Below are 17,096 nucleotides of genomic sequence, written 5' to 3' on the forward strand. Positions count from 1 at the left end.
AGATCAGGCAAGGAGGCCGTCCTTATAATGTAGCCAAGACAGGGGAGGTACATGCAGTAAGGAGTCCAGCATTTTTTCCACTTTTGCTTGAACAGTATTTATTATAGTTAATGGAGAGTTTTAATCATGGAGTTAATCTGAAAATTAAAATAAACTGGACTGTCAAATAACCTGTGCATTCTAAATTGCAGAAGTCACTGATGCTCATTAGTCTGACTGAAGCTGCAGTCGTGTTTTGCAGAAAGACAAATAAAAAGAATCACAAAATTAAGACTTCTGTTTTCTCAGCATTAATTTCTGGTGTGGTTACCTGCACAGCTGCTGCAGTCCTATTATCTGACTCATTACTTTGTAAACCACTTTGAGAGATGTTGAATGTGAAAGCTGCTATATAAAGTCTTATTTATTTCGATAACCCTGAGTGCTCTGCACAGGCTTAAAAGCTCCCCCTTCTCTAACATGACTTAATGTGCCGTATACCTCTAACTGTGGATGGAAGAAAAGTGACCTTGAACTGAGAGGCAGGCATTTTACGTTGTAAAGCAGACACTTAAATTTACCTGTCAACCGGAGGCGGGGGAATCTTACATCTGCATGGTTTAGAAAGCAATGTCAATCCAACTGTTCATTGCTCTGAACCCACTGAGAGCTTGATTGCTGACCCAGGCATTTTCAGGTGATCAGTGTGAATGTTGATCAGTATGTGGTTGAAAGGAGAGCGTTTTTATTTCATCCTTTCATATTTAGTTTCAGCCCTGAATTTTCTGTGTCTTGGTCATAGGGAAATCTGGAATTCTGTAATAGCATGATACGTTCTTTGTCTCTTTAGGATTAGACAGTGATTCAGGCTTATCTGGAAGGAGGATATGTGAAGAGCAGTCCTTCCACCTCATGTCCCGTTTGGCCATGTTTTCCATGCCTTGGGGTCTCCTTCCTTTACTGAATATATTGTTGCTTTTATAGGAGACATTTAGAGCAACTTTGCATTCTCTTTCACCAGTAGTGTAAGTACCCAACACACTGTGACAGTCTACTTGAATACACTGAGTCTAAACAGGCAAGACAGAAACAGTGTGGGAGGGGAAAGGGCGACACGGACCGCTGAAGTGAGAGTGCAGTTAGACAGCATTTCAGTAGCAGAGAGGAGAGAGAGAGAAACAGAGAGGAGGTTTCCTGATTCCTAAAGCAATGTCTTTCTTGCTGGCTCATGCTAACAAGCCAGCTAGCAAATCCATTCCGTTTGGAAATGTCAGTTCTTCTTGTCCCTCACATACAAAACCAGGAACAATATTTAATCTATTGAGTCTGTTTTGAGACCTCTAAAATCATAACCAGCAGATCTGTAATCATGATTATTGCATCTTGCCCTGCTGAGAGCTTAAAAATGATGAGCAAGGAAGGCATCTCCAAAGGCTCACTCAAAATATGAGCAGACAAGAATAAGATTTAGAGAAGGGATCTGCCTTAACGGGAGCATCCCCAGTGACCTTTAAACACTTAGGAAATTGGAAGTCTGCATTCCTTGCATATGCAGGTTTCCCACTTCGCTTTTTGGGATGCTTTGTGCATTGAGTCATGAAGCGTGCTAGTGATCTCTGCAAAGGACAAAGGCAACTTGCAGATGTGTAAGAGGAGATGAGAAACATTGGGGGTGACTGAGATGTTAGTTGCATTGCAGCATGCTTGGGATTTGTCAAGGAATGAGAAAGTGTATGTGTGTTAGGAGCATGAGACCTAATCCCATTTATTCAATTACATGAGCACTGCTTCCAGGAGAGTATTTGCCTTCAGGTTAGTGCTAGTGTCTAAAACTTAAGACTTGGTAAAGGCATGTGTGACTTAGATTTAGGTGGTTCTGCAAGGTCTTGGTTAATAGATAAATCCTTACAAGCAGGTCCTTGCCAAATCCTACATACCTGCTTGTTGAAAGCAATGCTGAGATTAAACCCATTGAAATTAAACTGCATTGACAGTTTTCTATGTGGCTTGATCCCAGTTTCCCTGAAACACTTAAAATATGCGTGTGTCCTCACACTGCAGCCTGGACACCTCTTTCTAGATCCAGCTACGGACACAGATGGCCCATGAGAGCCATCAGGGCAGTCGTAACACTGCCTTGCATATATGAGTGATTAGAAATAGGTATAAATAGTAACACGATGGAAATTTTGATACTCTTGAGGAAGTTTCTCACCTTATTTACACTTATACTGACCTTTTCAGAGTTTTCTATAGGCATGAACAAGCTCCACAGTAAATGTCAGCTTCTGCTTAGAGTCTTTTATATGGGTAGTCTTAAGCTCATTTTTTAATTGTATAACATTACCATAAGAAACCTTCATTGAAATTGGAAACTCTCCTAAACAAAGTGGCTATTGGGTGAGAGATCTTTTCAGTATTTTAGCAGTGATGAAGAGGTTTCAAAGAAGCTGTCAGAGTTGTTTAAGGTAATATCTGCTGTGGCTTTCTTGTGAAATTTCTTCTATGATTTTCTGGTGGTTTGTGAATGCAGGCCATTCTTCAGGGTGTAAAGATGGGACAGGCTGCACTTGGATGCTGTGTAATGTTCCTCTCTTGCCTCTTGAAAAATGTCTCTGTTCTTCCTCTTTTTGTTTCCACCAAGTATCTCATTCAGTGCTACATGCTGAGGCCTCAGTCCTTTTTCTGTTTCTTTTTTCTTTATTTTTTTGACTTGCAAATAGATTTATTTGTGGTTATAAAATACCTAAGGCCTCAGAGAGCTGTTTCTCTCCAGATCATGTTGTCTTATCTCACATTCTGGTCCAAATTTAAGTTTTATAGCAAGATCTATGTTGTCAGGAAACCTATAATTCTACAGGCCATAGCTAGTTCTGTGTCAGTTCTGCCTGTGATTATTAGATATTCAGTCAGTGCATCAAACAGGAGATATGTTTACATCTAGTAGAAACTTCCTTTGTTTTCTAATAAGCAGAAAGGAGAGTATCCCTTCACACCTTTGAGGTGATACATCCCAGTGCATTCCAATTCACATGAGGGAGGAGCAGCAGCATCTTCTCTTGCCTCTCACCATCTGTAGTCCCTGTCTGGATACAGCGCTTTGAGAATGGGCAGAAAATCTTTGTTCTTGAAGGGGCATTAAGGTTTCTGTCTTGTGCTGAAATCCATGGAAATAAAGTGCCCGAATACTGTACCTTGAAAACCTGGGCTGCCAGGTCTATTTTTTGTTAGAGAAGTTGAAGAAAACCTTCTGTTCATGCTGCTTCTGCTCTGGCCTGACATTTATTTGACATTGAATACATCATATTCTTTTTCTTGAGTGCTTGGGAGATACTTAAATTGCCTGACAGCAGCATCGTGACTGTAATTGAGACAGATTAGAGGCACTGGGCTGCCTTTGGGTGCGTGTGGCAGCTTTCATGAAATGGAGAGAGGAATTGAAACACACTTTTGACTTTGGAAGCTGTAGCAGGAACTAATTAGCAATTTCAGGACACAAACAGGATTGGAGGAAGTGTTTGGGTTGGCGTATAATAAATTATTTAATAACATGAGGGAGTCTTTCCATATGGCACTTGCTTATAAAATGCTTATAAAGGCAAGATTGCAGAACTGTTCTTGTAATGAACGAAACAGGCTTCCATTATCAGTCCTGGTGATTGGGAATCACTGACCTTTCATTTCTCTAGGCTGAGAATGGACCTGCTAGCTTCTTCTCAGCTTGGGTTCTGATAACCTTTCCCCAAAAAAGGTTAGTCATTTATATCCAAATGTTTTCTTCCTAGTGGGAAGTGTTTGATGTTTCTGGGAGAGTATATCCACTGGAGAATAGACAGATTTATTCTTCCTTCTTATTTGAGGAATTCAAGCTGTGGAGTTCTGCCTTCACTGCCTTAAGCAGACAGGCCTCTAACAAGCGACTGCATTGATATGTATAACCAAATACCTGTGTAATGGCTTATGATCATTTATGAGACTTTATGTAAAAATCATGACGAGAAGTGGAAGTATAAGTAGACTTGGTGAAGCTTGAGTAACCCAGAAAGAAGCCTTCAAATTGGCTTCCAAGTGTAGTTCAGCATGCAGGAGCTCTGAAAGATTTGGTTTTTCTCTTGAAGTTGTTTTTCCCTTGGCACCGAAGATAAAACTCAGACAGGCTGCGAAGGGGAGAACCTGACAGGTGCCAGCCCAAGTGGAAATACTGTCTGTCGATCCTTGTCTGTTGCAGCTCTCAGCAGTGCCCATAGCTGATACATCCAAATGCTTTTCAGGAGCGTGTGAGCTTTCAAACCAGAGCAGAAAGTCCCTCAGCAGCAGGGCAGTGTTTTGAAGCTCAGTCAGTGGAAACCACCATAGTGCCATACCTGACACAGCAGTCCTGTTTCTGTAAATTCCCGAGTGATGGAGGATTTGAGTTTGCCTTGCTGGTTAAGATTCAGTGCCAGGATCCCAGCATGTAAAGGCAGAGAAGGGCTGATCACACAAAGGGTGTAAGTCCCTGCATGCCCTGACTCACCACAGGCCTGGGGGAGAGAAATCGCATCTGCGGCGGTCTGGAGGAGTGTGGCTGCTGCTTCCAGGCAAAACAGTGGCCACTTGCTGCAGTCACCCCCCAGCACCAGCCAGGCTGCCAGGACCACTGGCTGCTGCCTTCTCCCGGCTGCCAGCTCTGCAGTACCACTGCATGGGTGGGCAAGTACAGCACTCCCCATCAGACAGCTGGGTCCCACCTGATGCTGGAACTTACGGCTTTGCTGTATATAGCACTATGGCCTCTGTTTCACTCCACAGCCCCTCATGAGCTTTGATTTACTGGCCTACTATGTTTAATGTAAGTCATGTAGCAGGGGAGGGCATTTAGTGGGACCATACCCAGCCTCATGGTCCAGTGAATTTCACAGAGCCTCTGTTGGAGACAGGAAAGAAGATACAAGAAAGAGTTTTCTGTGCTTTTTCCACCTTTCTGGCATAACTTGGTACTTAGTGTATGAGGATGTGTGGATATTTCGAGTAAATAAGTACTACCATGCAGGGTTTTTCATATTGCCATGCAGCTGCCTTCCACAGTGGGTTTTTTCCCCCTTTTCTGTGCTTCCCTACTTGCTGGAGCTTTCTGGCAGTAAGTTTTATAAAGCTGTTCAACATCTAAACAGTTCTGAATCATGTCAGAATCTTTAATAAAGTAAATTTACTTAAGTGGCATGTGGAGCCATAGCTCCTTTTGCAGTAAGCTTTTCTCTGCAGACAGGTTTCTACGACTGAGCTGGGAGGAAGCTAAAAGCTCGTTAGCTTCCTGGAGTCAGAGCAGCTGATTGGCATCTGGAACTGCAAAGCTGAGTTTTACAGGGGCTTGAGGCCAAAAAAGGGCAATTTGGAACACATGATCCTTAGTTAAACACACACCGAAGACCAGAGGAAAGAAAATGGTAGGTCCAGGCAGCCACAAGTCAAAGGAAGGAGTCCCTTGATAGTGCTGTTGATTTTCAGTGATGACTCTAGTTCTGAGGCATTTTTGTGTTATGAGGCTCTTGTACTTGTTGATAAGATACTAACAGCAACACATTGTATTTTATGACTGGACATAGCTGTGGTGTGATTTTTTTATTGTTTTTTAATGCACTTTCCTTCAGGGAATCACTCAGTGTGTCCCTTTTTAATAAACACATTTGATACAGTAAGCCTTCTGATGGTTGGGCTGGACAATGAAGCCTCTGCACAAGTAATGGCATTGCAAAGATTCTGTCTCAGATCTCAGCCCTGTTCAGCTGCATCACATGGCAGCTATGATCAGAAAAGCAGTAGCATGTTTTACTGAGCTGGATATGGGTTTTTTTTACCTGATTTTTTTTTTTTTTTTTGGTTTAAGGAAAAGTCCATGAAAACACACGTGTTCTGGCATGTATACATGAATGTACAGTTGTAAAAACACATTTGTTTATATAATGTGAAAAGTATTAATTTTCTTCAAGTTCCCAATCCTCATTAGCTTTGCCAGCTGTTTCTCTGTTTCTTTTGTTCCTTTGGGAAAGCTTAGCTAAATGGAAAAGGGTTGCAATATGCCCCAAAAGCAGTGAATTCAAGCCCTGCCAAGGCAGAGAGTAAGCAAGTTCCAGCCTAGAGACTCCTTCATTTAAAAGCTTTCCCCATTAAGAAGAGAGGTACCATTTTCATGCCTTCTGTATCAAGTGAGGCTTTCTGTAGTATCACATTGTTACTGCATCTTTTCAGAGTTGCAAATAGGGAATGGTCTTTGGCTCTGCTATGTGTTTGAATTACTGTGGTGTCCGTATATGTTCTTGGCTTGTGCTTGCAGCTCTGAGGACAGTTGGTTGACACTTCCCTGAGCTTCCACATCTACTGGTGTAACTGGCCCAAATGCCAGAAGCCAAACAAGCCAGAGGGGCACAATGTTCTCATTTCTAGCGTGGATTGTGCAGTCCTTGCAATTGCTATCTATGGCTGAAAAGGATGGGTGACAAAATAGAGCTGACTGGTGCCACGAACAAGGAGACACCCCTCAGGGCATGTGAGTGGTCACCAAGCACTACCATCTGGGTCCTTTCAGGGAAGAGAAGGAAAACAAGTCAGTTGTGTGTAATTCTGGGTCCTTGCAGAGACAGAAACAGGCATGTCAGAAGCACTCGTGGTCAGTAGTAGCAGCAGCACTGAGATCTAAAAGAATAAGCATGGACATTTGGCCTTATCCGCTGTTGTTCTAGTATTTCTGTTACATAGCAGACATCAGGGAAACAACATGATCAGTGACATGCTTAGTATTGATCTTGTGTGCAAGGGCCAAATGCTGTCTGTTTAAGAAGTCCCCAGTGCAATGCACATCATCGCTGTGCCCGGTGTCCTTTTGGCTGTTAGACGCATGAGTCCAACCTGAAAGCTTCAGGAAGATGCTTCCCTGGAGGCAGCAGGCAAGATTGTCCGTATCTAGGAGCATTTGCATTGCTGCTCTCCTGGTATATTGATCCACCATCAGCAAGATCACCAGGCTGCTAAGCCTCATCTGTCTTTTGTCTTAAAATAGAGACAAGGGTAAGGAACAACCCCTGAGGCTACCAAAGACAGGATTTCCCCAGGCAAAAGAGTGTTCACCCCTTAGCTTAGTCTCAGGTGTGCATGTGCTGCAAGCAGTACAGGACCCTTGTACCGCATCAGTGTCAGCAGTGTCACACTGTGAAACCCTGCAGAGCTGGCAGAACTTTGGTGCCAATTAGTTTGCTATTCCTTTGTGTATGTCAGCCAGGACTTGGAACCAAATCCCATCCTGAGATTTTGCAGTGGGGATGCAGCGCCTGGGCAGCATTCTGGGAGCTTGCAAACACTGTGGTGATCTGGTTATGGGACAAGGGGAACCTGTACTTCCAAACAGATCATGCTTTATATGTAGGTCACAAAACAGAGAGTCCAGCATGTGTTCTGTGTGTGTGAGAGACGGGGATAATGTTATTTAATATTTGATTCTTAGATACAAATTGCATTTCAAAACAGATTTGCTTTTGGAGTAACATGATTGTCCTGTTCCTTTAAAAGAAAATGCATTCAATTATCACTGTGAAGTAAATAAAAATAACTTTGGATCAGAGAAACTGGTGAGAGAGCAAGTGTTAACATTTCGTGTACTGTACTTAGTGTCTTTAAGGTCAGATGCAAGTCTTCTGGGACTGGGGTAAGGAAAGCTATTTACATGAGCCATCCATTTTAATTATTCAGCCAAAGGGCTTAATGTTAACTTTGGGTCCAAGGCATTGTTGCTTGTAACAATGGTGTTTCTCGAAACCAGGCAAAAACCACTGCCAGAGGTGACCTACAAATGCTTAAATGTGCTGCAATTCATCCAGGTGCCTCCTCTCCCTTTTGATGGAGACCTTTAGCAATTCTCCCTTCTGCTGCATCAGCCTGACTGCCAGGTATGCCCTGCCGTTCAGTAACAGGCCTGTGGGGGACAGCACATTCCCCTCTTGAACTAGTAGCTTGGGTGGTGCTCTAGTTAGCAGCAGCAGCTTTCAGATCCTTATTAAGTATTGGTCCTCCAGAGCCTTCACTGCTGAGTAGTGAACAGAGGAGAGAAGGTTGTTAATGGAACATCTGCAGTTGCCAAGAGACTTACCTACATATGCTTGAAAAAAGGCTTTGTAATTGGGCAGGGTGTCAAATGCTGTTGGGAGAAATGCTGCTTGCACGTCCTTTGGAAAGGGAAAGCTGTATTAGCTTTAAAATGTCTGCTCACAGAAAACAGAAGTGCTGGAACTCAGACAAGGTCAGAATGGGTTTTATATAATTGAACCATCTCTTTGTTAAATTGCATATTCTTTGAATATGAAGTGGAATATAACCAACCTCTTACAAAGCACTCGCTGTTAGAGAAGTTACTTTGACAACTTGTGGAACTTGGGAAATGTAAAGAATAATAGAAATAGCAAAAGAGAGTTTGCTTTCCCGGGCATCCTTATTTCTCCTGCACTGCCTTGCCCTCCCGTTTCTTTTCCTTGCTGCCTTTCTGTCTTCCCTGAAGTCAGCTCAGCTCCTTGTGTTGGTTTTTTGCATACCTCCACACTTGGTAGTGCTGCTAACATTCCTGTTACATCCTTTGGGGTGGGGGGTTGCTTGCTCCCCTTTTTAACTAGCGTGCCATTGCTGCTTTCATTGTGGGAGTACATGGTAAGCTGGGAAGAGTTTATGTAATTTTAGAACTTGTGTGTGACTTAGTAGATTAGTTGGAAAGGTCACACATTGTGGTGTTCATTTTCTAAATAGAAAAACTCCTCTTAAACATTCCCTCAAGCCTGATTTGAGTCTCATGTGTTCCGTATTATTCTGGTTGTTCTTTTCAATACTATTCAAAGGCTGTTCTGTCTGTCTTCAGAGCTCCTGCGCAGTGGTGGATGCTGCATTCGTGATTGAATCTCTGCAGTGAGTGTAATACCTGTCCTGACTTGTGCTGTACCTTGAAGTGAAAGCTATAGGGACTACTCAGAACTTTCCACCTCTTATTTCTTCTTCATTTTTTGCAGAAGTTTGCTATGCCTCTGTGGTATGACATTCAGTATTCTACATGTATCTGCATTGAGCTGCATTCTCCATCAGTTATTCCAAGCATTTGGGTCTCTTGGAGCTGGCCGCGTTTTCGCTACTGTTAAGCCTTTCAATTAGAAGAATCTTGCAAGTTTATGTTGGCATTCAAGCTGCTGTGTGCACAGGTGCTGCAGCACAGCATACAGATGGAATGGAGCTGATGGGTCGGGTTTTTTAAGGATCTGATTACTGTTTTTATAAAAGTAACAAGTTGCCTTCCCCCAGCCTTCTATGGGTTTTTTTCATGGAGTCTTCTGTAAATCCATACTGCAGAGAGAGGAGTTCCTGGAAGGGGAGGGTTGATCTGCAGCACTGATTTCTTGCTTACATGTTTTGAAAACATTTCTGTAGCAAATAATTGTAAACTCTAGTTTACAACTGCTAACTTGCAAACAATGAACTACACAGGCTGCAATGAAGTTACCAGCCTGCTGCTGGCAGAGGGCAGGAGGCCAAGATCTGTGGAGCTTTTCTTTCTTGCAGAATCAAATTGTTCATTTCTTTTACTGACAGGAGTCTTTACTTTTTGGTTTTCTTCTTTTTTACCTTTCTTTTTCTTTTGGCTCCTAGCTCTAGTTGCTCAGGGAGCTGCTTGCTTATTCTAGAGTCTGTTAGTAGATGACCTTGCGGAGAAGTTGCAGTTTGGGCTCCTCTCGCTCCATCTGCCGGCGGCTGTCGCATCCTGCGCTCGGAATTGGCCAGCACAGAAGATGCGGCTCAGGACGAGCAGATCAGCCTTTCAGCTTCCATTCCTGATCAGCACACCCTCGGTGCGGTCCTGGACTGCATCTCTTGGTTTAGTGTCACCCCGGAGGGAGTCCAGGTGGTGCCACAACTTCTCTATGTTGGGAACCAAAGCACGTAAAGTGGGAGATTTGCTTCAAAAGTGGTCCGAATCAAAGCACTGATGTAAACATGCCTGTGGACGCTGCATGGATGAGTAGCTCTCAGAGTTCATGTTAATGATCTTTTTTTTTTAACTAGGGTTAGGGGTTTTTATAATTTTTCCTGCAGTGTTGCCGGTGTCTTTCCAGCTTCATATGAAATTTGCCTCTTTTTAAACAGCAACCCAGAGTTTTTGTATGGATAGAAAATGAAGCAGCACATTTCTGCTACAGCAGTAGAACTCTCATCTGACCAGCATCCACATGTGTATAATTTCCCATGCCTGTAGGGGGAGAATAAATCATAAATGGGTTGGGTGGTGAAGGGGAATAGATTTGGCAACCCTGCTCCAAAGAGTTGTCTGAATTTGGGATTAAGCTGGTGTATCAGAGATAGGCACCTGGTGCACTATTTTATGTTACTGACAGAGTGCAGCTAAGTATAGGCACAGAATTGGCATTGCCAAGTTGAAAGCAAATAGGTTTGTGGAGGAGATAATCCAGGAACTGCTGCGTCATTCTTAGCACAGGGACTGAGGGTTGAATGGATTGAGGTGGCTAATCAGTCCCAGTTAATTCCTCAGGTGTTTTCTGTTCAGGATTGAAATTGCTGTCTGTGCTGTCACTGTTCTTTGAGCAAATAAAGGATAATCCACTTGGCATCTCCTGGTAGCATGAACTTCACACAGAACTGATCCATTTGCCAAGTTTGAGCAACTCTGCTGCAAAAAAGCACATCTTCCTTTTTTCAGGAAGATGAGACTACAGCGCTTTAGTGAAGATGAGTCTAATGTGGAAGCTCTTCCTTTGTTACACACATTCATGCTATTAGTTGGGAGAATGTGTAGATGCAGTAAAATGTCTGATGCTTACAATGACATCAGTGTCTGAGGGGTTTTCTGTTTCTCTAAAAGGCAAAAGCTAATATGGTGAACTCATTTACTTTGCTTTTTGCAATAAATGACTTATCCCCATGCTTTTCCAGGAGGAAACAGTGCCGATTGCAACTCAGCACAAATCCATAACTGATGGAAAAGTCTCATTTATTCCAGGAGAAATTATCTTTTTAAGGGCAGTGCTGAATCTAAGCTATAATTAAAATAGCTTTTTAAAGAAAAACAGTGGAAGTTTTTCTTGTTTGATGTACCCATCACTAATGACCCTCTTCTCTCATTTCCATTTAAAAAACTGGATATAAGCAGTTACCCGTATATTGCACAAAAGTAGCATTACCTGAAAAAATAATTAAGATGATCTTGAAATTAAGGAAATCAGTTTTGAAGAGAAGCAGGTGCTTAATGGAGGTGAGACCAGCTGTGCCTCCCAGGGACCTGCTTCAAGTGCAGCATGGAAAAATGTGCGAGGCCTCCACGCAGCACTGGAAGGAAATTTATAATAATTCAGACAAATTGCATGCTATAAATAGCAGAGCTGGATTCATTAGGACAGGAGGCAGATGGAGAAAATATGAAACTTGTTTGTTTCTTTTTAAGGGACTATAATGCTTATGAAGAGTGTCAACTTGCTGTCAATAAGGGAAAAACCCTCCGGTGCAGCAGTAACTTTCTCACTATTAGGTTCTCATCTCTGCTAATGAGCAGCCATCCATGCGGGGCATTCATAATACTTTGTTTTAGCAACTCCTGCATGTCTTTCTCTGGCATAACCAGGCTGACACAGAAGTGCTGCAGTGCTGGAAGCCTGCAGCAGTTGAGGGGAGCAGGGGAGACCCAAGGGAGGAAGGAGTTTCATGTTAGCACTTGCTAACTCCGCTTAAAGCAGTTGCTGGTAGGGCAGGGGCATAAATATAGTTGGGAAGTGAGGATGTGCGGAATGCAGTAGGAATCATCCACCTAACTGGCTAAGGGGTTATGCTCCAAAGCAGGAATGTACTGGTAATTGGTAGAGGAAATGCTGTGCGTTACTGAAGAGAGAAGGTGAAGACATTTTTGAGATGCTCTTACATTAGTTAGTAGGAATAGAAGAGGCTTTCATGCATGAAGAGAAATAATGACAAAAAGCGGGTGGGAGGTGCGTGACTGGAATGCAGCTTTGTCCACAGGAGGTAAGCAGAGGTGAGAGGGTTGCTGCTTCTCAGTATTCATACACAGTGAGGTGGTGCAAAGAAGGAATAGTGTCCAGTCAAAAAGTAATATATCTGACAGAAAGAGTACATTGTAGACTGCACTTAAATAACAGGAGAGGGTGAACATATGGGGCTGTTCCCAAATGCGCCAAAATTATAACTAGGCACTTTAAAACAAAGCCATCGGAGAAGACTGACTGAGCAGTTACATACTGTTCAACCACAGGCAAGTCTGAGCTCCAGTACAGCAGTGGTAAATGTTCTGTATGAATATTATCTGTTAATGAATATGCCTTAACTCTTTTGCTGATCTGATTTACATTTCAGCAAAGCTTTCTTAAAAGATAACACAGTGCCAGAATTCCAGTTAGCTATCCTAAGAGATTTTTTTTAAGTACTAGTGTTCAGGAAAGGAATACTGCACGTTTATCAGTGTTTTTTCTTGAGGATTCTTAGATTGCCAATTCACCTTGTGAAGTGGCAGAGGAAATGGTGATATGAAGGTCATACTGGAGTCAGATAATCACAGACTTATTTGAGGAATGGCGAAAAGCTATACAACTGTTCATGCTTCATGTATTAAGTAACTACAGTTTTTCTCAGCATTCAATATAAAGGGCAATGATCCCAATGCAAGGAGAGGACATTGGAGAAGAGGAAAGTAAGTGGTATGGATTGGCAGGATGCCTTTGGGGATTGCCATCTGTTGTGGCTTGTGCATATCTGTAGGGTGTCATGTAGCAAGCAAGTGGTGGCATCAAAACCAGTCACAGACACGGAGCAGGTTAACTATCCAGTCCTTGGAGAAAAATGCAAGCGTGTTGGGAGGCATGTGGGAAGCTGAGCAGGAAAGGAGCCAGCACATGGGAGCTCATGGATCCTCATGCATAGATCAGTTTTCTGGTATGGAGGTCAGAAACCCTTGTCTAATTAAGTGTGTTTTCTTGCTTTCAATGGGATAAAAAGCCCTGTATATCCAGGGGCTTAACATGGCCTGTGTTTGTGGGTAGGGTTTTGAGTTCTGAGATCTTGACTCGCATGGCCCCACAGCAATAAGTAGTAGATTTGAAATATAAGGCTTTAATTTCAGAAAGCCTTTAGTAACAAACTAAAAATAATTGATGGGGTATCCATCCACAGGATAACATCGTCCTGTCTTCTTGCTTCTAGGTGTGATCTGAGATGTCTGAAATACCGTAATCTGTGATATGTGCTGGAAAGTATGTATGTGAGAGATGGGTGATTTCGAAGAGAAACTCCTGAAGAGAGGAAGTGATTTGTGTTTGTAGGTTCCCTGTCTTTCACATAGAGAAGAAAGATAGTCTTCCAAAAAACGCTTCAAAACATGCAACGACTTGGAATGAGGGAGTTGTTGCCTAAGGCCCCCTTTTTAATGTGGGTAGATGGATAAGTCCTAATCCTATGGATGAGGAAGTCAAGACATGGATGGTACTGTCAATTACTCAGCACCACAAAAGGAAATTCCTGGCAGAGCTGGGAATAGTTCTCATTCCTGTTGTGCTTAAACTGCAAAGTTGATAGAGTGATTCTGGGGATATTTAGATAACGTGTCTGTTGCAGTCTCCCAGTGTGGTGCAATGCTGGTGTGTTTTTTTACCTGATATTTGGACTGGAGTCAGCAGTTCTCCCTGTCCCTACCAACTGGGGATTCTAGTCACTTTGACATCTTGCATCTTTCTTTTCTCACCTCAGTGTGCAAAGGGGGTGGCTGATACGACTGTGTAGCTTGCTTGCTTTGGGCCTGTTGTCTGTATCTGTAAAGGTGATGAAATAGGTTTGAATGACAACAGGAGTGCAAGGTGAACTTGGAACCCAATCTAGAAATGCAAAGAAAGAATTGTGGCAGACAAAAGTTGTCTCTTGTCATCTTGTTATTACATGCATAGGCTCAGCCTGCAGGGCATTATGTAGCGCAGATTTTGGAAAATAGCACTGATTTTGGAAAAAAAATTACGAAGCTGAAGACAACCAAAGGGACCTTCAGCCCAGGTGAATATTCTGGGCATGAGTTCCTGTGTGCACCTTTTTCAACAACTGTCCAGCAACTTTTTCAGCACTGAACATGGCAAAAGCCCTTCCTTCTGTAGTGTGGCTTTTACCTGTTCTTTTACATGATTATATAAAGGTGTGTTACACAAGTATTCATACATTGCCTTCTCTGCTTCCCTTGCTTCTGTTCTCTTCCCTCACGTGCAGGCTTTGAATTGCTGTACCAGCCAGATGTGGTCCGGCTGTACCTCTCCATCCTCACTGAAAGTCAGAACTTCAACACTCTGGAAGCTGCAGCAGGGGCTTTGCAGAATCTCAGTGCTGGCAACTGGACGGTGAGTGCAGTTTTCTCTTTAGTCTCTTGTTTTCCTTGTGTAAGTAAAGAACAAAGCTATGTCCCATTATAAGCGTGCTGTTACTTTGTGCGTTTACATCTTTAAAAGGAAGGAGGTAGGCACTTCACAGAAGTTATTTCCATCTTATTTGCTCACTTAAGATATTTTTCATCATCTGGACAGATGGTGTTTACATAGTGGAAGTGTCACTGAGCTCATGATGATTTAACCATGGACAGGTTTCACTACTTAAACCACTTAACCATTGCTTCATCCATTCAGAAAAGTGTGTTGTTAGATGATTAAGTGTTCTGAATACTTAATTCATTGGATTATCAGATTGCTCAGGAAACTGCACTCCAAAGTGTCCTCTAAGATCCTGTCTGAAGCATCCCCAGTACTAATGAGGCAGTTCTCATAGGTATGTCTGATCACTTTGAGAACCACACGGCAGCCTGAGGATCAGCAGGGTGGTTTTACAGCTGTGTTGAATACAGTTTATTTTAAAATCAATCAGGAAACAGAATAAAAGCATGAAATGGGAGGTGCTGTAAGATAACAGATGCTTTAGATACTTTACTGTTCCCTCCAAATGACCTCTTTTTTCATAGTCCAGAGGGATGTGTTCTCACAGTGAGGTGTGTACAGAACAGATGCTGGCAGATAATGCTCCCTTCTATTTCTGTCCTCTTTCCCTAGCAGCTTGCTAAGCTGTAGGATGAACTTCTACATCCTTTCTTCCTTGGTGCTTGATGAACTTGAGTGATAGGTTAAGGGATGCATCACACAACCTAACTAGTCTTTGCAGGGGGAAAAAACAACTTACAGCAATGAAAGAAATGCCTGGGGTAAGGAAAGTGCAGGTATATGTGTATGAACTCACAGTACTTTGTGTTGTTTCTTTTCCCTTCTGTGTTCTAATCAGTGGTCCACGTACATCCGTGCAACAGTGCGGAAGGAGAGAGGCTTACCAGTGCTTGTGGAGCTGCTCCAGTCCGACTCTGACAAGGTTGTGAGGGCTGTGTCCATTGCCCTGAGAAACCTTTCCATGGATCGTCGCAATAAAGATCTTATAGGTATCTTCTGACCTTTTCTAACCAGGCTGGGATCTTGGATACCCTTGAAATACCTCACATTTTCTGTCACTTGTGCTGGGGTTGTTTTTGTATAGAGTTTCCATCCACACTATCTAAGGTTACTCTGTAGCCACCATGTGGAGAGCTATCATCTCAGAATATCATTCCAGCCCATTCAAACAAGGTGTGGTTGGAGAGAAATCCTTAACTCGGGAATAAAAACAGATGTAGATTTTTGCAGGAGAGGGGAGTGTGTGCAGAGGGCTGGGTGGGTTTAGAGGTATCTTGTCTCTTCCTTAGCTCTAGCTGACATGGCACATGTGCTCCTAGTTTCACATGATAGTTACAGAGACATTAGGCCTGCTGTTTAGGTTAGAGTGGGAGTCTTGTCCCCTAAACCTGGGCTCTAAAGTTATCCCTTTATTCTCACTTCCTCCTTCCCTTCTCATCCTTTTGTGTGGTAGATACTTGTAGAAGCTGGACACCAAACAACTTGCTCTTCTTCAACTTACTTCTTCAGCAGTGCTCTCTAGCTCCTATCCAAGGGAGTAAATAGGCATTCACCTGCCCATCAGCAGGAATCTAGAAAGATCTAGGTGTGAGCTGTTTTTCTCTGGATGCCTCTATATTTAACTGATGTATTTGTTTAAACCACAACCTTGTCAGGCCAGGAAATATTGGTCACATGTTTAGAGCCATCATCAAAGTTGATACTGACAAATAGCAAGGTGGTATTCCGCCTTAATACATCAGGTCCTTTCTTTAATAGTTCAGAGGTGTAACTAGGCAAATGGTACAGACAGACACCTGGGAGTGATAAATTCTGGACTCTTTGTTTTTTCTCCAGTACTATGCTCTGAGAAGGCTAACTGCACCCAAGAGGAAATACTCCTACCTATATGGGGGAAGGTTAATAAATGCATGGCTGCACACCTTGCCCCAGAAGGCCTATTACAAGGCTAAGTTGAATAAGCCATGTTCGTGTATTAGCATGAATATGTGGCTTTAGCAGCAGCTACTGGATGCTTTTTGCCTCAGGCATTGCAAAGTATGATAGATGCTGGCTGTAATATTCTCAATAAAGATTGCTTTTTCTTTTTTTCTTCCCCCAAATACCTTTTAGCATTCATGATGAAGGACTTCTTCTTGGGTATCAACTCTCAATCACCTTGAAATAATGTATGATAAATACACTGTTGAGTTACAGTCTTAAGGTTCAAAACATGTGCATTATAAAGTTTTTTGACATATCGGACACCCTTGAGTTTTATCGTTCAGGATGGGAAGCTGAAATGATTATTAGGGCTGACTAATTGTATCTCATCCCCTTATCTAGGTAGTTACGCCATGGGTGAGCTGGTAAGAAATTTGCCCAGCAGGCAGCAGAGATCTGCAAAGAACCTGGAAGAGGATACAGTGGTTGCGGTGTTGAATACCATCCATGAAATCATTACTGACAGCTCGGAAAATGCAAGGTCTCTGATCCAGACACAGGGCATTCAGAAGCTGGTAGCTATCAGCAAGTCAAGGTAAGTGACAGTTAAAAGCAAAATACATAAGAGCTCTCAGCAAACAAGAAAATGTCACTGTGAACAGCAGCTTTTGCTTTGTGAAAGTATTCAAGCACCCTAACCTTTCAAAG

General features: G+C 42.7%; 1 protein-coding gene across 23 annotated transcripts in view; it reads left to right on the plus strand.

The window, feature by feature from the left end:
* ARVCF (ARVCF delta catenin family member) overlaps window positions 1-17,096 on the plus strand; it is a 279,202-nt gene that overhangs the window by 246,231 nt on the left and 15,875 nt on the right. For all 23 annotated transcript variants that reach the window (XM_030500611.1, XM_032920202.1, XM_030500609.1 and 20 more), the window contains 3 exons: window positions 14,251-14,378; window positions 15,304-15,454; window positions 16,791-16,983. In XM_030500611.1, the coding sequence (XP_030356471.1) occupies window positions 14,251-14,378; window positions 15,304-15,454; window positions 16,791-16,983 (472 nt within the window). The remainder of the gene's footprint in view (window positions 1-14,250; window positions 14,379-15,303; window positions 15,455-16,790; window positions 16,984-17,096) is intronic.

Source organism: Strigops habroptila, chromosome 11 (assembly GCF_004027225.2).
Source record: "Strigops habroptila isolate Jane chromosome 11, bStrHab1.2.pri, whole genome shotgun sequence".
NCBI lineage: Eukaryota > Metazoa > Chordata > Aves > Psittaciformes > Psittacidae > Strigops > Strigops habroptila.